We start from the raw sequence: 27439 nt of genomic DNA, 5'->3' as shown, positions 1-27439 counted from the left end.
AACTCCTTCAAAGATCTTTAACCAACCCAAATTGGAGCAGAGTGGTGGATTAAGCTCTGATCCTTCTCCTACATGGGGAAAAGGGTCTATGCCCAGTAATAAGATATTAGAGGCTGAAGCGTAAGAAAGTAAGATCTCTGGCATCTATTTTCTTAATTTTGATTTTTTATTACTTTTGTTTTAATTTTGACAAATGTCAGGTGGATGATTTTACCAAATATATTCAAGATTTAATTTTAATTTATTCAATATGACAGAAAAAACAAATTTTAGATAAACTTAATAATGGGCACAATAATAAGTAAAGACACAAGACGTATTAGTTTTGATAATACAATATCTATGAACCCAATTCTTATTAAAAAAACCATAACTGATAATGATGAATTAAAGGTTGAAGAGTTCGATGATGTTTGTATAAGTTGAAATTTTACTACTACCTATAAGTTATTAGAATGATCATTGCTTATTACTTTCTTTTAGTATATTTCTACAATCAAACTAAATTGGAACCAAAACCAATTGCAGTAAATAATAATAGCTAAATATTGCAGACACAACTTAGTAAATTAACTTTCAAAGATAGTACGGATTTTATTAAAATGCATGATGACGACCAAGATTACTGGACACAAAGAATGGATCGTTTGAAGAATGAACATCAAGTAATCAATAATATTATTGAAAATGAATATAAAGTATCAATTGAAAAAACTGACAAGCTATTTAAAAGGCAAGAGATTGCTCAGGAAAGAATTCAAAAATTGAAACCTTGTCTTGATTGGCGTTCTAAGGTCGTATTAAAACTAATACATTAAAAAAAAAATTCGTTAGTAACTACATCTAGGAATATATGATAAAAATTGCAGATTGTGAAATGCTATGAAGATAATCCTCGTCAACCTTTGGTATGTTCAGCTGTTGTGCAGGCATTTAATAACTGTGTTGCATCTAGTCGGCTTGAAAATTAATTCATTGAAATAATAGTATTTATAATAAATAAAGTTTAATTATTATTTTTTTTAAATTTTAAAAACTCCGCAAACGTTGTTTTGCCATATATGTTATTAACCCCCTTATTCCCTCCCTCTTATAACTTCGGGGTATGAAAAATTGATGTTGTTCGATTCTCAGACCTACCCAATATGCACACAAAATTTCATAAGAATCGGTCAAGCCCTTTCGGAGGAGTTTAACTACAAACACCGCGACACAAGAATTTTATATATTAGACTAGCTGACCCCGCAAACGTTGTTTTGTCATGTATATTATTAATCCCCTTATTCCCCCTCCCTTGTAGCTTAGGGGTATGAAAAATAGATGGCCGATTCTCAGACCTCCCCGATATACACACAAAATTTCATAAAAATAATTTTAGCCATTTCGGAGGAGTATGGTGATTGGTAACTAGCATTGTGACACGAGAATTTTATATAAGATTTAAAAAATATTTATTGATCGTGACATATGCGTTGATAAATAATCTGGGGTTGAATTCAACTCCGCGGTAGACAAGTCATTAAGGATTTTAAAATAATTTAAACGTATCTACCTACCTAATTTCTAATTTGGTAATATTTTTTTTTTCAAATATAATCTGTATCTTTTTTCGAAGGAAATAATATCTGTCAAATGTCAAAGCAATTTAAATTTGATAACTGTTACATTATATGTTTTATATACTATATTTTTTAATTTTTAATTTTTATCATTATTTATATAGTGAAGTGTTGCGTATTGTTTTATGAACAAAACTAAAAGTTATTAAAAAAAGCGAGAGTTGTTGAAATGTATTTAAATTAATATACAAAGATTATCTTCTTAGTTTTTAGACGCGTTTTATTTATCGCTGTAATTATAAAACTTCGAAAAAAAGTATTAATTATGACTTCAAACGATTCAAAGTTAGTGGAAGAAACGTCCAGCCATACGATTTTAGAAAAGATCAATGCAAACAATCCGGATATTGCAACGAATAAAGTAAATAAAAAATAAAATTTAAGTGTAAAATTGATGCATAACTTGAAAAACGTATAATAAACATTTCGACTTATTTCAGGCCCCTGATATTAATGATTTTACTATAGTGAAGCCTATAAGTCGCGGTGCCTTTGGAAAAGTATTTCTTGCACATAAAAAGAACAATAAGGAACAATTATATGCCATCAAAGTAATGAAGAAGTCGGAAATGATAAATAAGAATATGGTTACTCAAGTTGTTACTGAAAGAAATGCATTAGCCCTAGCAAGAAGTCCGTTTTGTGTACATTTATTTTATTCACTACAGTCAGCATCGTCAGTATATCTGGTAAAGAAACTGTTTACTTTAAAAAAAATACTTTGCTTTTCCCCTTTTGATATTGGCTGTAACAGAATCTTACTAAATTACTTACTAACTTAACTGTAACATTCACTTTTTGTAGGTGATGGAGTACATGGTAGGAGGTGATATGAAATCATTGCTGGGTGTCTATGGGTTTTTAGAAGAGTCTATGGCTGTGTTTTATGTGGCAGAGGTGGTGTTGGCTTTGGATTATTTGCATAAACACAATATAGTTCATAGAGATTTGAAACCCGATAATATGTTGATATCGAGAACTGGTCATGTCAAGCTTACAGACTTTGGGTTATCAAAAATTGAAATACATCGAGGTACATTTCATGACATTAAATCTTTAAATGTATTGTTTCTATGGTATCAACATTCAGCCTGTAACATCCCATTGTTGGGCATAGTTCTTTTTCTCTATTAGGAGAAAGATCAGAGCTTAATCCACCACTGCTGCAATGTGGTTTGGTGGATATATTCCCTACTATGATTAACTATCGCTATTGTATTTATGATAATAATCGGGATCGAAGCTTAACGAGCTCTTTAAGGCACCGTGGGGAATGCCACAAGGACAGACATCCGAACTGGAAAGAAATAAGTATTTATTCCATAGTATAAAATATCCATCCTGAACAGGAATTGAACACGCAAACCGTTGGTGTTTAGGTGCCTTCACACACCAATCGCCAGAGCAGTTGTTGTTGTTGTGTGTCAGGTGTGGTATACATAAACACAAATAAAGAAATAACATAAGTTGTTTTTATAATTTTCAGATCTGGAGATATCTGATTTTGTTAATCGGACACCAAGTCTTAATATGCGGACACCTGGTCAGCTGTTATCACTTACTTCTCATCTTTCTTTCGGTTCAGGGGGTGGAGATACTACACATAATTCTGCTGTTGAAACTTGTGAGAACCTTCTTGATGAACTTAAAGAGACTAGTATGATATTGCTACAAAATTAATAGCATTTATTTTTTCTGAACTGTGTTTAAAAATGTTGAAAAAAAAATTTGTTTCAGCAAAACTGAAATGTGCTTTTCGTGGTATTGACACACTAGAGAATTCACCTTTACTAGATCATTCACATTTATCAGGCATACATCCGTTTATGAGTGCAGAAAGTATAAGTTTAGGAGATGTTACTGCAAGTATTTGTTATGAAATTTATAATACATAGAGTTTAATATTAAATTACAATTTCATTTATTACCAGTATTCCTCTACTATATTATGCATGTATTATACATATAAACCTTCCTCTTCAATCACTCTATCTATTAAAAAAAACCGCTTCAAAATCCGTTGCGTAGTTTTAAAGATTTAAGCATACATAGGGACAGAGAAAGTGACTTTGTTTTATACTATGTAGTGATTTACACCTGCATGTATGAACATTATATATGTTTCTCATTGCATTTGCAACATTTTCATTGATGCTCTGTGTATATTTTTTTTTTGTGTGATGTCATGTAGCCTATGGCCTTCCTCCATAAATAGACTATCCAAAAAACAAGAATCTTTTTAATTTGAACCAGTAATTTCTGAGATTTTTTAATCTTCACTAATGAAATTTTACTAACTTCATAATATTAATGTATTTCTACTAAATAATCTATGTCAGTTACACTTTGTAACATTTTGTTTTTAATAATAATATGAATTTTTTTTTAACTTTTTAGAGTCAAGATTCAGGTTCAGAGTCGTTAAGCTCCTATCACACCTGTGAAAGTTCCAAAAACAGTACAAATTCAAAAAGTAACAAGTCCACAGACGTCAGTAGCACTAACGAGTCTTCTGTTGAGTCTAATGTATTCATTGATTCTCAGCATGATCAGTCTACGTCACCATTGTGTAGAGGACAGTCTTTAAAAAGGATACCTAGGTTTGTATTTATGAGAGACATCTAAGTCATTATAGTATTTGACATTAATTTTTTTTAATACCATACTTCATATTTATTGATTATTTTCTGCTGTTTATATTGTTTTTAAAAGCTTAACAGCAACAAACAAATGAAGTAAGACCCTAACTGCATTAATAATTTCAGCTTCCGTGCCAAGAAGAGAAAAAGAATTTTAGACTGTGATGGGGACACACCAACAGGGGTTACAAGTCTTGCAGAATCAAAGGAGAATCATAGTGGATTAACACAAGAAATTATGGCATTAGAACTAGATGTTACTCAAAACACACCTAAAAGAATGTCAATACATCCTACACCTGAAAGACGTAAAAATCCATTAAAAGGAGTATTGAAAAAAAGGTATCATTTGTCATTTTTGTTCTGCAATTTTACTGTTTTATATCAGTTAGAAGTGGAAGATTTCATCAACTTTCGCATATCCTTGATATTTAATATTTTTTCATTTGAGCTGTGGTATTATATTCTGAATTATCAAACTTTTAAAAAACAACCTTTTAAAAACTGAAGAAATTTTAAAATAATATTATGTAATTCCATTTGCACATTAATATTGAAGAAGAAGAAGAAAGACTCATTCCTTCAGTTGTTACTCATTGTAATGTATAGGAGCTTATTAAGAATTCATTACTCATCACTATTACTTCAGCCTATCGCAGTCCACTGCTGGACATGGGCCTCCGCTTAGAGGGCAACACACATGAGTATGCGCAAAAAATGTGTGTTGCCAATAGTGGCCACACTGGGGGTTGGTGACCGAAGAATTATCGAAACTTAAATCTTAACGTAAAAAAATTAAGACTAAAAGTTTTCATTAAAAATACTCATTTCAGTGAATTTCCCTTTTTTTACCTAGGTTTATGGAAATCACATGATTGAAATTGCAATATTTGCTAGTATATTATTGTTATAGAAAGTGTATGTGTTTTCTTTATACTTAGATGGGCTTCACAGAATGATAGTCATAGTTTTAATGTTGGAGTGATATTCTCAACCCCAGTACCCAACAATAATTCACCAGGAGAAGTAAAGAAAGCGACGAGGTTTAATCTGCCACTTGATGAAACAATTTCAAGTTGCAAGGAGAAAACATTTACATTTGGTAAACACATTTCCACAAGTTTGGAGATATTTCCTACAAGAAGACTGAGCAAGGTAAAAAATACTTATAAACCATATTGTTGGCAATAATTGCTTGCTTCTTATAAATTTATTATAGAATTTAATTTTGTCTTATCTATAATATAAAAATGAGTCGCTGAATGTGTTGCTAAGCGCAAAACTCGAGAACGGTTGGACCGATTTCGCTAATTCTTTTTTAAAAATATTCCTTGAAGTACGAGGATGGTTCTTACGGAGAGAAAAATTCTAAAAAAAAAAAAAATAATAAAATTAAAGAATCGACTGTTAGGCGATACGAAGTTCGCCGGGTCAGCTAGTACTACATAATTATATGTACATGTGGTACTTTGAGTTACTTATATTTAATATGATCACTGTTAAAGCAAATGTAAATGAGAATAAAACAACTACAAACTCAAAAATGTATTTCAAAAAAGTGTAATAAAAATTAATTTGGTACTTTATAATATCACTTATATTTTATGTATATATATTCTATTTTTTTTGAAAGAGTCTTAAATAGTAAACAAATATGACGTACTTCCGACCACAGACAAAAAATATTAATCGAGCATCGAGCCTAAAATGCAACAAAATATTATGTTTATGTGAAATGGTCGGTAAAAAAGACATCAAAAATAAAATTTACAAAAAAATAGGGCTGCCTGTATCTAGAAAAAAAAAAGTTGACCCTATTAGTATTATAGTCACATTATTTGTATTCACTATAAATATAAAACCTTGCGGCGGCGGTACACTCTATAACATCTAAACGAAAGGATTAATAACACTGGTTTGTAATTTTCCTGTGAACTACAATAAACTTTTATGCCAATGCTATGTGCTATAGTTTTATATTATATGGGATAGTTAAAAATGTTCAGGGTGAAATTGATATTAATTGAAAATGAAATTGAAATTAATTGATATATTGAAAGCGTAACAAACAAACTTACATTCACATTTATAATATTAGTAGGGATTAACAAATTATGATTCGCGAAAATTTAAAATATAGGTAAAAAACACAGCCTATTTTATCGCTCATGCTGTTCATTCTCTTATACTCATTCACCTCTAAAAATATTATGACCACATCCCTATTTGCCTCATAAAAAAATATATTAAAATGTCATATTCGAAAATATTAATTATCTGTATGCTTGAAATCCGTATTTTAATAATTTTAATGTGTTTAAAATGATAAATTGATATTTCTTTTTAGTGAAATAAATAGTAAATGAAGTTTTACAAATGTCTGTAAGCTAATGTATTGTGAAAGTGAGTGGTAAATGCGGTAAAAAACGTGAATTACGTATTGACAGGGGTTTGTTTACCAAATAAGACTCTTTCACAAAAATAGAATATATATATATAATCATAACTATACTAATGTCCATTTTAAGTTTAGTTTTCGAACTCTACATAATATAAAAAATATATTCAAATAATTTTAATTTTGTTTCAGGGTGAAGATAGTAAATCTCCAACTGATACATGTAAAACACCTATAGCTACTGCGCACACTCCATATCGAACACCAAAGAGTGTGCGAAGAGGTAACCAAGTCTCAGATCAAAGGATTCTTGGGACTCCTGACTATCTTGCTCCAGAACTGTTGTTGAGGTTGGTAGACTTGGGATATTTTATACAATAAGTATTTTTTTTAATGTTTTTTTCTATATGGATTTGAAATGACGTTAAAGCATTTGTGACTATTAATTTGTTTTTCAGAGAACTCCAGATATGTATGTTATTTATCTTAATAATTATGGATTCAAATTCAAAATTATAACATCTCTAATATCTGTAACATAAATATAATATAATATATAAAATCACTCAATAATCTTTAGCAACAAAAAAATATGGCCAAGTGTGAGCCGGACTCACGCATGAAGTGTTCCGTGCCCATTATCTGTAAAAACGGCAAAAAAATATCATGTATGGGAGCCCCTTAAACATTAATTTTATTTTATTTAATTATTTATTTTTAAAGTGAACATATAATTAAATATTCTGTGAATATTTCAAGCATCTTACTGTTGCCATTATCAATATCAAGCAAAACCGAGCAAAAAAATAAATCACATAGGCTATATGGCAGTTTCTTTAAATATTTATTTTATTCTGTTTTTTTAATATTTTTTTATAGAGGCAACAGAAATTAATTATCTGTTAATATTTCAAGTAGACAGTTGAAGAAATATTTACACTGTGATAGACAACTAAGTATAGTTCATAAGTTACAGCCTGGTGACAGATGGACGGACGGACAGTGGAGTCTTTGTAATAGGGTCCCATTTTACCTTTTGGGCACGAATCTCTAAAAATAATCAAGATTGGTAGAAGTAGAAGCGAGAGGTATACCAGCTAAATCTCTCTATAATCTTCTAAAAGACCTTGGCCTGTCGAGAACTGCAGTAAGTTCTATTTTAGAACGAGTGTCTGGCTGCACTAACAGGTTCTTACCAAATTTGGCTAGGCAGGGCGGGAAACTCGAGCAGTGGAGGTGAGCGTTGATGCGCATCTCAAAGGGGACCTCATTAAACTTACATCTAGGTCGCAAGTCCTGGGAACTGCTCTGAGTTTCTCCTTCTGCCACACGATTGACCCGGCACCCGCACGGTGAACCCATGGAATGCTATGAAGTTTGTCTCTCTTTGTTTCTCTTATTTTAGGCTAGGACATGGGCCATCTGTTGATTGGTGGGCATTGGGCGTGTGTCTCTACGAGTTCATGACTGGCGTGCCACCTTTCAATGACGAAACGCCTCAAGCCGTTTTTAACAATATTCTTTCAAGAAGTAAGAAAAATCTATAATACTTTTTATATTATTATTATTATTTTTTTAAAGAAAAATCGAAATTCCATCGTAAGTTGAAAAACTATGGCAATAAATAAGATGTGCAAACTTTAAACTACTTCGTAATAGATAAAGTGGAGTCGTATCGTAATTTTCTAATATTGAGATCTCAATTGCATCTAATCCTAAAAGGTTATCCTGTTGTGATAGACAGTCATCGGGAATCTTTTTTCTGATTATTTTAGCTCATACTTTATAACGCTGGATTCTTGTGCTTATCTTTCCATTGACGATAACGTGGGTCATGTTATCGTCGATGTGTCATGGTCATGTAGTCCTGGTGATATAGCTTCATTAGACGTCAATGAGTATGAAATATGTAAATTCCTTTTTGAAATTTTTCGAATGGTTAATAATGAGAGAGATTATAATTTAAATTAATTATGGTTGAATTTCAACCACTGGGTGACTACTAGTAATAATAAATATCTATAGCATACAATACAAGCTCGTCTGTTTCTAAGGTAAACAATTTAATGCATGTTTTAGGTAACAGTCGACTGATATAGATGCATACTTTTTTAATATTCATACATACAAATAACACATTTATAAATTAATATCTACTAGCGACCCGTCCTAGCTTTGCACGGGTGCAATGCTGATACTAAATATAAAATAAATATTTGCAATGTAACCGCAAAAGAATATGTTTATTTACGACATCACATTAGAAACCTCTAAAACTATTAGTGTTCCTCTACTATATTATGCATGTATTATACATACAAACCTTCCTCTGGAATCACTCTATTTACTAAAATAATTGTGTTTGCTCGCAAATGAAAAAAAAACCGACTTCAATTACATCGACGATTAATACAACGTAGATCGACGAAAAAATAGTTAAGTAACTACGCGTTATCAAAGATTACTCAAAAAGTAGTTATCAGATCTCAATAAAATTTATATGTGACCACATGACAAACATCAGCTTTCGATTAAATTAAAAATTATTAAAATCGGTACACCCAGTAAAAAGTTATTGCGGATTTTCAAAAAGTTCCCTCGATTTCTCTGGGATCCCATCATCAGGTCCTGGTTTCCTTATCATGGTACTAAAATAGGGATATTTCCTTTCCAACAAAAAAAAATTATCAAAATCGGTACATCCAGTAGAAAGTTATACGGTATAATACAACGTAGGTCGACGAAAAAAGCGTCAACTAAAAACGCATTATTAGATATAACTCGAAAAGTAGTTGTTAGATCTCAAATAAATTTAAATGGGACCAATTGACACACCTTACCTTTTGATTAAAAAAATTTTTGTCGAAATCGGTCGACACGGTCAAAAGTTCTGATGTAACATACATAAAAAATAAAAATAAAATACAGTCGAATTGAGAACCTCCTCCTTTTTTGGAAGTCGGTTAAAAAGCGCATCAAAATCCGTTGCGTAGTTTTAAAGATCTAAGCAGTCAGCGGGAAGCGACTTTGTTTTATACTATGTAGTGATAAATATATTACACTCAGACTCAGGACAGGAATCGAATCCACAACCCCCGGAGCAGAAAGCAGGATCACTACAAACCGCCACGGCAACGGGCTACTCAAAAGTTCTGATAAAGATCTAGGCAGTGAGGTGTCCTCCATAAATTGCATCACATGTTTACTCGACGGTAGGGGATCGACGAAGTGTGACATTGTGTGACAAGGTCGATGTGCATTATTTATAGCCGGGTATATACTGTATCTAATCATTAGTTATATAGAAATAAAAATACAGTCGAAACTGGAGTTTTAATTTAATAAGCAATAATTTATAATATAGGCCCCTAATGGGATGGGTATCGTGTTCTCAGACATAGAGTGGCCAGAGGGCGACGAGGCGCTGTCGGCGGAGGCGGTGGGCGCCATCGAGGCGCTGCTGACGGTGGACGCTAGCCAGCGGCCGGGCGCCGCCGCCGTGCGCGCCATGCCGCTGTTCCGCGCCGTGGACTGGGACAACCAGCTGCGCGCCGCGCCGCCCTTCGTGCCCGCCCTCGACGACATCTACGACACCGGCTACTTCGAAGGTGACCAACACCAAGCTAGTAGCCGTGCGCGCCATGCCGCTGTTCCGCGCCGTGGACTGGGACAACCAGCTGCGCGCCGCGCCGCCCTTCGTGCCCGCCCTCGACGACATCTACGACACCGGCTACTTCGAAGGTGACCAACACCAAGCTAGTAGCCGTGCGCGCCATGCCGCTGTTCCGCGCCGTGGACTGGGACAACCAGCTGCGCGCCGCGCCGCCCTTCGTGCCCGCCCTCGACGACATCTACGACACCGGCTACTTCGAAGGTGACCAACACCAAGCTAGTAGCCGTGCGCGCCATGCCGCTGTTCCGCGCCGTGGACTGGGACAACCAGCTGCGCGCCGCGCCGCCCTTCGTGCCCGCCCTCGACGACATCTACGACACCGGCTACTTCGAAGGTGCCCAACACCAAGCTAGTAGCCGTGCGCGCCATGCCGCTGTTCCGCGCCGTGGACTGGGACAACCAGCTGCGCGCCGCGCCGCCCTTCGTGCCCGCCCTCGACGACATCTACGACACCGGCTACTTCGAAGGTGACCAACACCAAGCTAGTAGCCGTGCGCGCCATGCCGCTGTTCCGCGCCGTGGACTGGGACAACCAGCTGCGCGCCGCGCCGCCCTTCGTGCCCGCCCTCGACGACATCTACGACACCGGCTACTTCGAAGGTGACCAACACCAAGCTAGTAGCCGTGCGCGCCATGCCGCTGTTCCGCGCCGTGGACTGGGACAACCAGCTGCGCGCCGCGCCGCCCTTCGTGCCCGCCCTCGACGACATCTACGACACCGGCTACTTCGAAGGTGACCAACACCAAGCTAGTAGCCGTGCGCGCCATGCCGCTGTTCCGCGCCGTGGACTGGTTAAATGTTACATCAGAACTTTTGACCGGGTAGACCGATTTCGACAAATTTTCTTTTAATCGAATGGTGGTGTGTGCCAATAGGTCCCATTTAAATTTATTTGAGATCTAACAACTACTTTTCGAGTTATATCTAATAATGCGTTTTTACTTGACGCTTTTTTCGTCGACCTACGTTGTATTATACTGCATAACTTTCTACTGGATGTACCGATTTTGATAATTCTTTTTTTGTTAGAAAGGGGATATCCCTAGTTTGGTATCGTGATAAGAAAACCAGGCTCTGATGATAGGATCCTAGAGAAATCGAGGGAAACTCTCGAAAATCCGTAATAACTTTTTACTGGGTGTACCGATTTTGATAATTTTTATTTAATCGAAAGCTGATGTTTATCATGTGGTCACATATAAATTTTATCGAGATCTGATAACTACTTTTTGAGTAATCTTTGATAACGCGTAGTTGCTTGACTTTTTTTCGTCGATCTACGTTGTATTACTTGTCGATGTAATTGAAGTCGGTTTTTTTTTTTCGTTTGCGAGCAAACACAATAATTTATATATCGACTTATGTAAATAGGTAATGTTTCCTCTTGAAAACTAAGTACTTTTGAAAACAGAAATCTTATATATAAAATTCTCGTGTCACAATGTTAGTTAAAATACTCCTCCGAAAGTGTGGATAGATTTTTATGAAATTTTATGTGCATATCGGGTAGGTCTGAGAATCGGCCAACATCTATTTTTCATGCCTCTAAGTTATAAGGGGGTATATTACATATATGGCAAAACAACGTTTGCGGAGTCAGCTAGTTAATATACCTATATATTGTGGCTATTTCAAAGTTATAATTTTTAAGTAAATTGGTATTTTTACTTGTTTACTCATTTGTTTTAATTTCTTTTCCAGCTCGCAACATTCTGCAGCACCTCCATGTATCAAATTTTGATATGTGACTTACATAAGATTATAATTATTAGTCAATTAAAATGTGTGATATTGTATATAAATATATCTAGTTGAATTTAAAATAGTTAAATATCGCCTAAAACTATGTAGTTGTTTATGTATTTGTAATAATTACTACAATTTGTATCGATTTCAATTTAATTTTATTATTTAATTAAACAACATATCAAGGTATTCGTTTATTTATTTATAGTACTTAAACTATATTGGCACAATTTAAAGGCGTAATATTCGTATTTAATGAGTATAAAATTAACCAATTTATTAAGAAAGACAAGACTACAGTTAAGTTGTTTTTCTTAAGATAATTGATTTTTTTCTTAAACCAAAAAAAAAAACAACATTTACCACGGCCACTTTAGTTATTTTAATATTTTTACTACTTTTTTCTCACTTTTCTTAAAGATGTTGCACGACAGAATTAGACTCCTTTCTTTCTAAATTAAAGTGTGCCGTAGTTCCAAGTACACGTATTTGGTATAATAAAATAGAAATCAATTGTATAAAATTATATTACTTGTAATATAATTTTCTAATAGGAAATATACCTCAACTTATGTTTTAACCGCACAATAGGGATAGTAAACATTGAAATACATATAAACATACAAATATCAAATTACTGCTAAAAATATTGTCAAGTGGCACAGCCCTTACATAAGATATGTCGAAATCCTTGAATGTAAATACTACTATTTTTTTATTTTGAGTTCTTCTGTATCCATGGTAAGAAGGCGGTGACTCGCGTGTAGACTCCTGGGTACTGTCCCTTGCCACAGCCAATACCCCATGATACGATACCCACTTGAGTCCAACGACCACCCTCGTTCACCATGAGTGGACCACCACTGTCACCCTGTTAAAACAATATTAATAATAACAATTAGATAATTAAAATTTTTAATACATAATGAAATCCAACAAGTAATGTGGAAATCATTGTGAAAAAAATATACGCTACGAAGAATATTTTTTAAGAAAATCTATATTACGTTTTTTTTTCCTATTGTGGTATTTATGCCTGTTATTAGTTCCAAAAGAGCGTGTATGATATAGATTGGAGAAAATACGAATTTATTGTTCGATGTCGAGATCAATCCTTTTTCTAAAATCTGGAGCGAATATTTTATTTGGTAATATATTTATTTGAAGCACAGAAAATAAATTGAAACTATTATAATAAAAACCAAATCTTATCTGTTAGCATGATTAACTTTTTCTACACCAAAAAAAATGCAAAATTATGAACATAAGGATCTTTGTATTTACTCACACTGCAAGAGTCCATGCTAGCTTTACCAGCGCAAATCATGTGGTCAACAATTCCTCCAGGCGCAGCTGAACCGTACTTTAGGCGACATTCCGCGTTAGTCCAGATAGGAATCGACACCTCTTGTAAAATTGAAGGTTGAGGGCCACCTAAAGAAAATGCAAGTATCGTACTGAATTCTGTAAATGTCTGCTGTGAAGAAGAAAGGTTGGAGCTTAATTCTACCCTAATGCGGGTTTGAGAAAATACGTCTCGCATATTTACAACGACGACAGGGATTCTGTTAGTTTTCTTTACAATTTTTTTAATAGTAACAATAAGTCCAATATGAATGTGAAAGGCAAATTTAGTAGGTATTAATGCAAGTGTCCACTAGGTTCTGTTTGTACGATGGAAATGCATATAATTTGTAATTAATTTTGCACTAAATGTGCCTCTGCATCACCCACGTATCATTGGGTCCTTGGAAATTGCTTGGATAAAGTCGTTTGAATCTCGATTGGAAAAGCAATGGCATAATTAATTATCTGGAATTTTCTAAGTACTAATAATTACTAGTAAGCACTTTCTACATTACGGAAGAATCAATACCTATACCTACCTACTTATCCTTACCAGTTTCCGTATTAAAAAGATAACATAATTGAATGAAAGGAATCATAAAATCAAAACATAAAACTACCTAGTTTAAGTGTATTATCTATGCATAAAACTACGCTGTTAGTCCTACTTACTTTCTCGTAAACTTCCCCAGCCGATAACAGTCGCGATCTGACCCGAATATGCCCGACCGCCACTGGGCAAGCAGATCGGGCGAATATTCTTAGTAAATGTTACGGGTTGGTCCAGAGTCAAAATTGCTACATCATTGTACTGAAAATTAGCATAAAGTTTATGAGCGTAGTTTAAAATGTTTTTAATAAGTTTTTTTTTGTCTAATATATATATAATAGCACGCCAACAATAAATCAGTTTTGCTGTACTCGGAAACCACGCCTTTTTCAGATTTTTATCCACTGACATAGTTTTTATTTATATGGTCGTAGCCGAAATAATATAAAATAGCCAAATCGGTTTTGATTAAACCGAATACGTCTGGCGGATTTGTTCATAGTTTCTAAACGCGCATTTTAAATTATATTTAATGAAACCTACCAAAGTACGCATATCAAATCCACGATGCCGGACCACCCTCTTGATTTTTCGTTCCACGTGTTGTGTTTCGCTGTTTGTACGTATGTTGTAGTCACCAAGTCTTGCTGTCAGGCGTGCTACGTCCCATGATGTCATGCTACAAAGTTATTCAGTAATCTTAGGTACTTGTTAATTTTCACCATAAAAACATGTAAAAAAACTTGGTTAACCAAACCAACGACACAAAATGTTAGGTATAGGTCTAAATCTACATTTGGTATGCTCTGTTTTGACATACAATTGTAACAAATTTATAGTTAGTCTCTTACCTAAGCTCCCAAACGATCATTCTAGTTTTAAGCTTAACTTGTTAAGAAGAACAGTTACTTTTATAGTTTTATATTAAACATTTAGTCAAAATGTTTTTTTGGCGCTTTGATTTAAATATAACATTTATGGCGATTTTATTTATATTTGTCTAAATAAATAATAGCTACGTACTGTGCAACACAATGCGCGGCAGAAATAACGTGAGAGTCATCAATAAGTGAACCACCGCAGAATTGTCTGCCGTTGTTGAACAACGCCACTATCCACGGCCATTCATTAAGTTCTGCGTTGTGTCCGCCGACGATACGTTCCTCGTCTTTAGATTCGTATGTACTGCCATATGCCTATAAAATATGAATGACTTAGCTACAATATTTAAAGATGACAAAATATAAATGTTTATAGAGAACTATATCTATAAGAGCTCAGAAGTGCTTATTTATTAAATTGTCGGATTTACACAACAAAATAAAATTTTCGATCAATGTAATTACGAATCAGATTTTGATCCTGGTGTGTCATCATCGTTGGCCTTAATCCGCCTATTGCAGACGATTTAGACAATGTCAGAAAGACACTGTGTTGCCTAGGACACTCTTCAGGAAAACGCTGAGTTGCCTAAGCTATGCGCCACCCTCTCGACCTCACTGGCTAGGCCCACGGGAACGACGAGTCGATACGTGTGGAGCCAGTTTGGTTGCAGGAGTCTTTCGCATTTTAGAGCTATGCCAAGAATGCTTGATGGAGACCCCATTCCGGATTTCAAATGAAGTTTTCCTTCTCCAGGACCCTGATGATTTTGAGCCAGGTTTATCCCTTGGTCGCTTTTTACGACCCCCACGGGAAGAAAGGGGGTGATGCTATTCTACTCGGCCGACACTACACGGCACACGGTGTGTACTTTGTATAAAATTATAAAGAATATTAAACACCACACGGCCTGGTGTGTGCTTTGTATAAAATTATAAAGAATATTAAAAACTGAAGTGGGAATGAATTATGTATATTATGTATTATGTACTTATTTAAAATTTTAAATGAGTATTTTCTCATATTTTTATCGAATTAGCTGGACACTATTGTGCCAATAGTTCGGAAAAAAATTGAAAAAAAAAACAACCTAATTTAAACTATGCTATATGTATGTTTTGGTTTGTAACAATTATTTTTCATTCGTTACCTGTGGTCCATTCTTGATTCCACAAGAAGTGACAACGGCAGGCTGACCAGGAGGCTTAGTAGGTTGAGTAGGATATGCCGGAGACCAAGTCTAAGAAATAAAATATGATGTCCTTCAAAGCACATTAAGTTTGAGAGAGATAGAAAGAGATATATATGTACAACTATATATTATAAAACTTACGAAGGAATTAGCACAAATTTCTTAAATATACTTCATTTAAAACAAATAGTATTAAATAATAAGCTATTCATTTAATCCTTTTATAATAACCATTCTACATGCTCATCTATATTTTATACCTGTTTTGTGGTGCTAGCTGGAGGCTTCGTACCCCAGGTAGTGGTGGGGGGCGTATTTGATGGAATTTCAGGTTTTGGAGTGGTAACGCCTGCAATTATTTATAAAACGCTAATTTGATATCAATAATCATCCAACTATCAATTGACTTGAGGGATTTAAAAAAATTAATTTTTCAATAAAAAAATCTATATATATATAAATAAAAATTTCGTGTCACGATGTATGTTTCAGATAATCTCCGAAACTACTGAACCAATTTTTATCAAATTTTGTTGGCATCTGCAATTGTAATATATACCCCAGAGATAATGATAATAAGATCATTACCAAGTGATGGTGGATGTGTAGCAGCTGTGTGGTTTGGCGGATGAGTCGGTAGTGGCGGTATGGTAGGTGGCCAATTTGGGTAGTTGTTAAATGGCCATTGTGCTGCGAGCGGCTTTGGTACCAGAGGTTTCGCGTAACTAAGAACAAAAGAATATTATTTTAAATACGTTTTTTAGGTTACACATATTTTAACAAAACATTTCGACCTATTGTAATATCTCACAAAATACTATATTGTGCTGAACAGCATGTAATTATGTTGCTTTTTTGTAAAGATAGGCGTGCTAGCCTTAACTTAAATGAGCAAATTTTTATAAAATAAAATTTATTTCATACTTAATATTTTATAAACTGAGAATATGAAAAAAATGTATTTTGCTCATAACGATGAATAAAAATAAAATTTCCGAAATTCTTAAAGGTAGGTACTTATATATGTGCATAGCTTAATGTTAACAAAACGAAATAAGATCTGATCTACACATCTGCTAGAAATTTAATTTATGTACATTACAATACTATACAGATTATTATAAATTTACAAACTTGGAAAACGATAAGGGATACGTCGGCTGCAGTAAACCGAGACGTTGAACATCTGGTTCCTGTTGCGGAGGTGTTCCTACTGGCTCCGTGCAACATACACCATACACCTAAAGATATAATAAATGCTTTTAAAAGATTTTAGTTACATATACGTTAGTTAAAATTAATTCCTAATGGTCAAGAAACTTTAGCTGTCTTTATAATTAACGATCTCGACCATTGCAATTTAAATATTATTTTGCACATAAAATTATTTGTGGTTTTGTCCACAAAAACATATAAACGCTTCACTAACGCTTCACACTCAACGGCCCCCAGTAGAATTATCTCCTGTGTCGGGGGTCCGGAAACATACAAAACACAAGGGCAAACTCACAGACCACGGCAAACATCTGTATGGCCAATACAAACGTTTTTCATGTGCGGGGATCGAACCCGCTGTTGCAGTATGGTGACCGTTAAAAAAAATATTGGACTACCTAATTTAATTAACAACGTTAATTATAACTTTTATGAATAGAGTTGGACAAATATATAAAAATTAATCAGTGTCATGATAATGATTAGGTAATTATATATTAGAATAGGATAGTTCACGGTATTTACGATTTTGGAACTTGAGTTACTCTGCAGGATGTTTTTTATAAGATTGCCATATTAACAATTGCGTCGCAATATATTTATAACAAAATTATTTATATTCACAAGAATATGATTGTTTTGATATAAATAGTAATAATCGCAGTGTAAACACGAGAAGGAATATCTAACAAAATTGTAGCTCCAAGTTTCCGACGGCGCAAAGTAAACGTCTCATTTCTGGGTATTCGCAAGTATAATAAAATCCCACAAACGATTTTTCAATTGTCTCAACATAAATTTAAAGTGTGAATTAAAAATAAATTATGAGATAAAGATTATTATTTGGTGCAGGATTACATAGATTAGATTATTTAGATACGAGTAGTCACGCTGTATTTCATGCAAGATAGGTATTACTAATTTGTAATAAAAACATTATATTATATATTATTTTTAAAAGAGTAACTGCGATGTTTCTTACCGATTCTTCTCTGTAGAATCTACATTCTACATCGGTGGTAGCTTCACTTTTAAAAATAATAATCACTTTTAAAATTGTTATTTGTAAAATGACGATTCGAAAATGCTTTTTAAGCCTAGATAAAGCTATTTTTGATTTTGAGTTTTAAGCCTTTTATTAAATATAAATAAACTATATTCATTATAAATGTCTCAGTTATAATAGACTTGAATCCCCTATAGACAAGATAGAGAACTAAAAAGGTACTACAGTCAGCTTGGTTCATAATCCTAGCAAGGTAAACGAGTTACGAGTTAAGGTAATCAATACATCCATTTTTTATAATAAGTCACCTAGAACTTGACCAGTAAATATTATAAATTCCAATATATGTGTATTTTTTTCGTGTTGATTCCTTTCTTCAATCTCCTAGTGAAAAAATGAGAAACAATAATAAAGCCACGATGGTCTTTCTACAGGATATATTAGAAAGTCTGGCTAAGACTTTAATTTCCTATCATATTAAAATCAACTTTGTTTTTCTTTATCGTGTTTTTTTTTTTAGTGGAAAAGGGGAAAGCAACAAGACGAAAAATGCTAAAAAGTAAAGAAATTTTGAAGGATCTTTCGACGAACTTACAAAGCTCCTTTTAAGTGGATTAAGAGTATGAACTTGCCTCTTTGTTATCGTTGTCTTTATAACTGCATGTGTCGTAGTGACCCATTACCCATCCATCGAGGCCAGAGAGATCGACTACTTTAAAAAGCGGGTAACAATCACGGAAGCTCTTGCATGTTCCTTTTTTACCCAATGTCGCCTCACACTCTAGACTAAGCTGCTTCTCGTTAGTCGTCTGTTGATAATTTATAAAATCCAAATTTTTGTTTTCAAAAAGATTTCATTAATTTTCGTAATATTTAAAAATATTGTTATACCTATTTTAGATGTCAATAATCTGAGATTACCTAACCTGTTTAATAATATGAAATATTAATTAAACGTTCAACATAATCTTTGTAAATTTAAATGAAGTCGAGTATCGTCTCTCGGAGTGGAGATCGCGGCCACCTGTGCTGGCAAACGCACCGTGGGACGTCCTCCGGCTCGTTGGACCGACGATCTACGTCAGGTTGACGGTGGGGGCTGAATAAGGATTATGGAAAACTGGGATGTCTGGCGCGAACTTTGGGAAGCCTATGTCCAGCAGTGGACTGCGACAGGCTGAACTGACGTGTATCATAGTAATATAGTCACAAAATACCTTTCACTACACACCTACTTCATTTCCTTTTGCAGGTAGAAATGGAATAAGGAGAATAAATATAGCATCTTGCCTAATACAACGTAATTATTTGAGTTAAGTCATTTTTGAACATTTCGATAAAATTGATGACATTGTTCTACTAAATATTTAGGTTTAGATTTTCACCGTTCCAAAAACTACTTACTTATTTAATCTTAATAGTTCTCTCAATATGGTCGAATAAGAAATACGAGCTTTAAAAGACAAAAATAAACTTACTTGTCTGGCTTGTAATAATAGTAGTTGTTTTCCCTCTCGGGCGTCTTTTGATTCACGCTTCACTCTCTCAGCGGCTACTGGAATTAAAGTTATTATAAAAAATTGTAGTTCATTTGCAGTCTTGAATCTTAAATATATTTGCGGTAAAATTATAGTTGTGGATTTACATGGTCTTTAAGGGCTTGTACTTTCTGTATCTACTATTAGAAATAATAAAAATATGTAAATTATAAGTATTTATTAATAATACTTCAAAAGCATTATAATGATTATTTTTAGTTAAGGCCTCGAATTTTTCATACATCATAAAATAGGACAATTTTTTTTAATCAGGGGAAGGAACATGCTTACTATAACTATTTTATTTGTAGCAAACAATTCCTAGTGGTCAGTTGTGACGTTCATCGAAATCGGCTAAGAATTTTAGAGCTTTTGCAATAAACAAATTAATCTTTTCCCAGAACAGTTAAAGAAATCTTGTTTTCAAAACGACCTATTTTATTCTATTTCCTTATATAAATATTGCGAAAATACTAAGAACTTTTTTAGCTATGCTTGGACCTAAATATCCTGTCGAAATCATCATGAGTATCACCGCACAGGTTGTGAAATCTCTTGGTTTAATGTAAAAAGCTTTATTTTGAGATTACAAGACTTTTTCATATATAGATACACTGGATACGAGGTGAACTTCGTACCGCTTTTTTTAAAATATAATAGTTACCTATATCAAAATAAAGTATAGACTAACTTTCAAGTTGAATCAAACTGCATACGTTGTGCAAATTTGATGAAAATCGGGTAAGTAGTGTAGGAAGTCCATCGCGAACAAACAACGTGACGCGTAATTTATATATATTAAGATATATAGATAGTACCTATCAATTGATGATGGCTTAAGTGTATCATGATTAGCTTTAATTGTAAAGGTGCGAGATGCAAGATATAATTTTCGTAGTCAATGATTTTAAATGATTTATGTACAAACTTCTGCTTCACCCTTATTTAATGTTGAAAATTATTGATTGTTTCTGTCTAGTACAATTTACACACGGTCACGGCAGGATTGCAGGAATTACCGTGGTATAAGCCTCTTCAGCGTCGTCGGTAAGTGTTGATTGAGAGGGTTGTGAATGAAACAGACGATAAAGTATGGGATGCACAAGCGGGATTTAAAAAGGAAATGGGATGTACGGATCAGGTCTTTTCTTTGCGGTGCATAGCCGAAAAGTGTTTGGCCAGAAACAAAAAAGTCTATTGCGCGTTCGTGGATTTAGAAAAGGCCTATGATAGATTGATGAGGAATGAATTGTGGTCAGCATTATCCGTGAGTGGTGTGAACAGTGCCCTCATACGAGCATTGCAATCTTTTTATAGGGATTCTAGTGCTTCTGTGAGGATAAATGAGGCATAGACTGAATGGTTTAATATTGAAAAAGGTGTTAGACAGGAATGTGTAGCGTCACCGCGGCTGTTTAATCTATTCGTGGACAATTGTTTGACAGATTTAAAAGAGAATAAAAATGGGTTGAGAATGAATGAGTTACTCGTCAAATGTCTTCTCTATGCTGATGACCAAGTATTACTTGCGTCTTTGCCCGAGGAGTTGCAGGAGATGGTAACGGATATGAGTGGAGCTTTTGTAAGAAAGGGAACAAAGATGAATGTAAAGAAGATGAAAGTGATGGTGTTTGAAAGAGATGAGGCAGTGACAGACTGCAATATCGTGATTGGAGATGAAAAAATTGAACAGGTGAATGAGTTTGTGTATCTGAGTTCAAAGTTTACAAGAGATGGAAAGTGTGAGAGTGATATTAAAAGAAGAGTGAATGCAGGAAACAGGATGAATGGAGCTTTGCACTCCTTTATGAGCAGTCGGGAGGTGTCTAACAAGGCACGTTTGGCTGTGCATGAAGAGGTGTTGATTCCGACACTCATGTACGGAAGTGAAAGTTGAGTATGGCAGAAAAAACATGAAAGCAGAATAAATGCAGTTGAGATGAGAGCGTTAAGAAGTGTGATAGGAGTTAAACTGAGTGACAGGATAAGAAATAGTGCGATAAGAAAACGTTGTGGTCTGAAAGTAGATGTAGTGACAAAAATTGAGAAAGGTATGCTTAGATGGTTTGGTCATGTCGAGAGAATGAGTGAAGAACGATTGACGAAAAAAGTGTATAAGGCGAGTGTGGAAGGAAGGGTTGGAAGGGACCTATGCGGACGTTCCGAGACCAAATAAGGGACGTCTTGATAAAAGGCCAGGTCAAGAGTACCCTAAACCGAAGAGCATGTATGAAGGGAATAATGAAAGTGGACGAAGCGACAGAAGTATGTACGGATCGTAGTGGAAAGAAGTGGTCTCTGCCTACCCCTACGGAAAAGAGGCGTGATTATATGTATGTATGTAGTACAATTTAATTTGCATAAATATGTTATTTAATTTTCAAAGAACTAGAGACATATAACATTTTTGTAAATATTTTATTTAGACAGATTATGTATTGCGGATATCTGTAGTCATTACTATGACGTGAATTGATCGTATTTATTCTTTGATAATTGAGATTATAATTATTATAAATAAGTAAGTTTAAAGAAGAAAGTTGAAAGTTCCTTTTTCAAATAATGAAAAAGTGGATGAAACTAAAATTATCCGAAAAGTAGAGCTATTATAAACATATCAAATATTATATTACTTATACTTTTATTAGGAGGAAGGACTTATATTTTTATTAGGAGATTTTTGTCTATATACGCAACGATTAAAATCAGTTCTAATTTATTTTTTATAAAAATAAGCTAATATTTTTGAAGTTATACTTTTGTTAAAAATGATGACAGTAAATTTTTACGATGCGCGCACACATCGCCACAAAAACTGACACCCTGAAGTTAGCTAGTCAACGAAGAAGTTAGCAAAGTGAAGTTAGCTAGCCAATAAAGTATAACTTCTAAAGTCCATTACACACACATAAGTACACATAAGTACACACACACTTTTTTTGTAACACATTGGTTCAGCTGACCAACATTTGAGTTTGACATATTCGGAAATGACCATTAAATCAAGATTCAGTGATCTCCTGTTGTGATAGTATCATTTGTCCAATTCGGTACATAAAATACTTTAAAAAAAGCGTCTTTATAATTTAAATAATCGTGGGTGTAGGACCAAGCCGTTCTCTTTCAAGATTTACAATGTAATAAGATAAGAAACGAAAAGCAATTTGCATATGCTTATCACAATTGAGTTTATTTCGATTGTACCTATTATAAGTGTAAAATACAAATTATTTACTAACTAAAATATTAAATCTTGAGATAGTATGTTTTTTCGTTTGAATGCGTCGGTCTTAGGACTTAGTCTTGTTTATATTTTTATGCAACAAAGAATATCTATATATTAAGAAAAATCTATAAAACAAAGCGCTTCGCTATAGAATTGGGAGCTTAGCTGTAATAAAAATTGTTAAGTTACTCAGATGCATTAACACGCTTTGTCTTGTATTGTGATATGTCGTTTTGAGATATAACTTAGGTACTAGTATAGATCTCAGATATTCTTACTTTGTTATCATCGTGACTTGAAAGAAGATTTAATGCTTTGTACGCAAATATTTTCTGTTCTACGAGTATTATATGTATATAAATTAGTTGATTTCGTTTTTATTATTGGTTTCTAATAAAGTAATAAAAAACAAGAACAAGTAAGCTATACTTTATTCGTACATGTCTATGTGAAAAAATGTATTAAGTGAGATAAAAATAAAACCTAAAGTAATTTCAATATAAATTCTTTACGACTTAATTTCAATTTGATGGGAACTTTGATATTGAAAGTTTATTCGATACCTACCTTATGAGTGACATAAAGCTGCCCAAAATAAATTTAATTTATAACGAAAAAGTTTAACAAAGTAATTTCGTCTCTGGCTTTTAATTTTTGGCCAACGCGGTGAGTAATAACTGGTACTTAATTTAATATTCAGTGAGCGTCGAAAAAGCATCGGTCCAAACGTGCAAACATGTTATTTTGTGTCGATAGGTACATAACGGTGTTCGATTAGTATCAGCGTACTGGAATCCAATTTTATTTTAATAGCATGAGCATTGAACTTGAATGTTAATAACACGAAGATTTGCTATCGATTAATCATTAGGTAGAATTTTTAAATTAATGTCTTTAAATAAAAACTTAATTGAAGTACCTATTTGAAATTTGACCTGCTTAGGTAACAGCTCTACAAAACTGTATCTTGACTTAAAATTAATTTTAAATTTAATTTTAATATTTTTATAGTAAATTTGTGCTAGTATATTGAAAAAAATATATACATAAGTATATTTTTAAAAAAATATTTTATCGAAAGTACAGATTAAAACGATTCTGATATGTAGAGAAAATGTGAGTGTCATGTTTCTGTTGTTGAAATATTTGTATTTGTAAAAAAACAACCACCAAATACCGTACACCATACAGATATACACGTGGATTTATTAGGCTTATTATTAGAATTCATTTAACAATACTATTCTTAAAATATAGCAAATTCGAAACTATAAATGCTTTCTATAATAACAAATGATTTTTGTACTAATTACGAAACTCTTAACTGTTGCCAGTATATTATATATTTTACTGAGTTAAACTTACCTACACTAAAGTAATAATTCATTCAGTCGAATTAAAATGTAAAAGTTCTTTATGAGAATGGTCTGAGTAAATAACCGACCTTGAGGATGTCACCTGGCCTGTAATAAACACAACTTGCAACCGAAGCATCAGTGATTAAGTCTGATTTTCTGCGACGTTAATGATTGTATACCATTTAAAATATCCCTCCACTTAACTAGTAAGAAGTCACTTATAGTATTTTATTCGCCAGGATAAAGTATATTATGTGGGAGATGACATGCATTATATCTTGTAAAACTAGCGGAATGCACAACAATTGTAAATAACACGGTGAGGACTACATTTATAGAGTTCTTTAAGAATGTAAAAAACAAAAAAAAGCAATATTTATTCGTTTTTAAATGAGGTTTTATATCAATTCAAGGTTAGACTGTTTTGGCCTTTTAAATTGAGCTTATTTAGTGAATAATTATTATTGCAATGCATTTGACAATATCTAGCGAATTGTTGTCGGTCTAGAAATGGTGTTCATAAACATTTTAAATGGCCAATAATAACAATTTGTTATGGTTGGGATTCCGGGTTCAGCAGCCCAATAGTAGAAAATGTCAGCGTTGTCATAATACTCTTCGCTAGATCTAATTAATGCTCAGTTGTAAGCCGCAAAAAATGTAACAAGCAGTCGCTCTTAGGAGTTACGGGTAGAGCACAATGAGTGATTGATGTGGTCTCAGAAAGCGTGGGCGTATTAGCATTTGCATTGAATCGATATCAAGGAACTTCGAATAATGACCCAAGTGTTTAAGTCTACAAGATTTTAAGATATATCTTTGAATGTGTTATCCTAAATCTGTGCAGTCCGATGTTTTAAAGATTACCTTGGTAATCTATAAGACGTTAACAATGTTAAAAAGGTTTCCGTACAGACTAAGAAAGTTCAAAATACGATGTACTCTATGCTGTACGTAGTTATTGAACACAATATTAAATATTCAATTCTCAATATTTAAAAAAAAAAAAAAAGTTCTTTTGGCGAAGACTCACTTGACTTTTTTATCTTTGCTATGGTATTAAATGTCAATTGAATTCATTAGTTTCGTTATGGTATATCCTAATAATACCTAACAACAACTTAATCCATCTTTATCATCTTTTGTTTATCAAGTAATATTCAAAATTTTATAATTTCTAAGTTTATTAAATCGCTCGATGCCGTAATTAGGCATTATACGCAAAAACTAGGCAGGATAAAAATTATAATAGATAAAATATTTTATATGAGACCTAGATCTATATAGGTCGGTACTACACACAATTACTAAGTGACAGAGTTATAATACGTTTACAGAAACGTAAAATAAAAGCATTTTATTCACGCAACAGTTAGATTTTTTTTTTATAAAATTTTAAGAGACACATATATATAGCTTACTTTTTATATTTCAAGTACCTATGGAATTTAAAAGTAAATGGTAATTAATGTTTTATTTCTTTGTCATCGCACTCTCCTTTGCCCGACGTGTTGATAAAAATTTAACTTTCTCTAGCCCCATAACCTCATACTAATGTTGTTTATTTTAGAACAACGTTAAAAGAATACGCAATGTTATATTAATCATATACACACTTATATATCACTCTTACTTTACATTTTTCCTTTCTTTGAACTAAAAATAAAATACTAATATTAATAATAGCTTGATTAACGTATTATGGATACAAAATAAAATAAAAGTCTTAATTTAGTTGAAACGCAATAATTTTGCTATAATAAATAAAAAAATATTTCAAATCTTCTTTAATTTAAAACAATAATTTTTTTGTCCCAAACGAAAAAAAAAACGTCTTCAACTATATCAACATCTAACACAACGTAGGAAGACGAAAAAATAGTCAAGTAAATACGCATTATCACAGATTAATCAAAAAGTAGTCTAGTAGATCTTGATCAAATCTTAAAATCGTTACACCCAGTGAAAAGTAATGCCGTATAATAATACATCGTAACTCGACGAAAAAAAGGTTAAGACGTATTTACTTAACCATTTTACGCATTATTAAATATAACTCGAAAAGCGCTTGTCAGATCTCAATTAAATTTAAATGGGACCACATGACACGCACTCCATTTTGTTTAAAAAAATCATCGAAATCGGTCCAGCCAGTCAAATGTTCTGAGGTAACATACATTAAAAAAAACAATCGAATTGAAAACCTTCATTTTTTTGGAATTCAATTAAAAGGATAACAATTAAGCAAAACTTACCATCAATAATAACTGCATCATCGGTATTATCGGTAGAAGCTCCGTTTTTTGCGGAAAATGCATTTCCATTTTCATTGGCAAAAGTACTTCGCGTGACTACAGCTAATAAACTCAGTACAAAAAAGACAGAAATTAATCTTATTAACATTTTTATGTGATATTATTGATCCATTCACTACTGATAACAAAAAACTTTAATATGAAAATGGTTGCTTGTCGCAAGGATGTGCGGCCCACAAGGAGTCACTTTGCAAAATGCTTTGGTCACTTGATCTCGCGCCTTTATAATAATTTTAGACTGTCACTCCACATTAGGTCGGAAGATAACAGAGCTTTTTCTCCTTTTGTTATTGAAATGACATTTGTCGGTCGTCATAAAGAACGTTAAGATGTCAAACTTTTGATATAATACATTCAAAAGGCAAATGTTGATTACAGTCGAATTAATTGTGGCTCACATTTCAATTTATTCATAAAACGATCAATGAACCTAAATTTTATCGTAAGGGTGACGTTTACAATTTTATTTCGAAAAATTTAATATACTACATTATAATAAAAGTTTTTCAATAATAGAGTAAAAGATACGATTACGTTTTCGAGTAGAGATAGATTTAATAATAGTGGGTTTATTTTCGACTGGCGATATATCGAGGTACTGAAGTCTATGTACGACGCGGCGACGATGACCGTTCATGTCAATGACCAAAGAACAAGACCTATTTCCCTCCGGCGTGGGGTAAGACAGGGGGGTGTAATATTACCGAAACTGTTTACCACTGCGCTGAAGGAT

The 27439-nt window shown here is 33.4% G+C and overlaps 2 protein-coding genes across 2 annotated transcripts; one reads left to right on the top strand and one right to left on the bottom strand.

Moving 5' to 3' along the window:
- The first annotated feature begins 285 nt into the window (after positions 1–285).
- Positions 286–12344, top strand: LOC123669391 (serine/threonine-protein kinase greatwall). Its single transcript, XM_045603001.1, is given in 13 exon segments — positions 286–389; positions 527–794; positions 2061–2309; positions 2425–2653; positions 3107–3277; positions 3358–3482; positions 4018–4220; positions 4386–4601; positions 5201–5414; positions 6850–7007; positions 8063–8187; positions 10053–10265; positions 12033–12344. Coding segments are annotated over 13 exon segments (2322 nt in total). The 3' UTR covers positions 12080–12344.
- Positions 12259–26715, bottom strand: LOC123653427 (proclotting enzyme-like). Its single transcript, XM_045589425.1, has 13 exons — positions 26647–26715; positions 26025–26047; positions 19748–19874; positions 18902–19078; positions 17192–17289; positions 16637–16773; positions 16309–16397; positions 16007–16096; positions 14998–15170; positions 14518–14653; positions 14097–14235; positions 13366–13511; positions 12259–12948 (listed from the first exon to the last, which is right to left on the bottom strand). Exons 1-13 carry the CDS (start codon positions 26713–26715, stop codon positions 12793–12795), a joined length of 1560 nt encoding a protein of 519 aa, XP_045445381.1. The 3' UTR covers positions 12259–12792.
- Positions 26716–27439: the final 724 nt, after the last annotated feature.

The sequence above is a fragment of the Melitaea cinxia genome, chromosome 1 (genome assembly GCF_905220565.1).
Source record: "Melitaea cinxia chromosome 1, ilMelCinx1.1, whole genome shotgun sequence".
Lineage (NCBI taxonomy): Eukaryota > Metazoa > Arthropoda > Insecta > Lepidoptera > Nymphalidae > Melitaea > Melitaea cinxia.
This window is presented reverse-complemented; position numbering and strand designations above follow the sequence as displayed.

Bases quoted from the DNA above. Each gene is read 5' to 3' on its own strand.
- LOC123653427 (XM_045589425.1), bottom strand. From the start codon at position 26,715: ATGGAAATGCATTTTCCGCAAAAAACGGAGCTTCTACCGATAATACCG. The intron at 26,048-26,646 runs GTAAGTTTTGCT...TTTTATTTTTAG, and splicing joins TGATGCAGTTATTATTGATG to TTCAAAGAAAGGAAAAATGT. The intron at 14,236-14,517 runs GTAGGTTTCATT...GCTAATTTTCAG, and splicing joins GATTTGATATGCGTACTTTG to TACAATGATGTAGCAATTTT.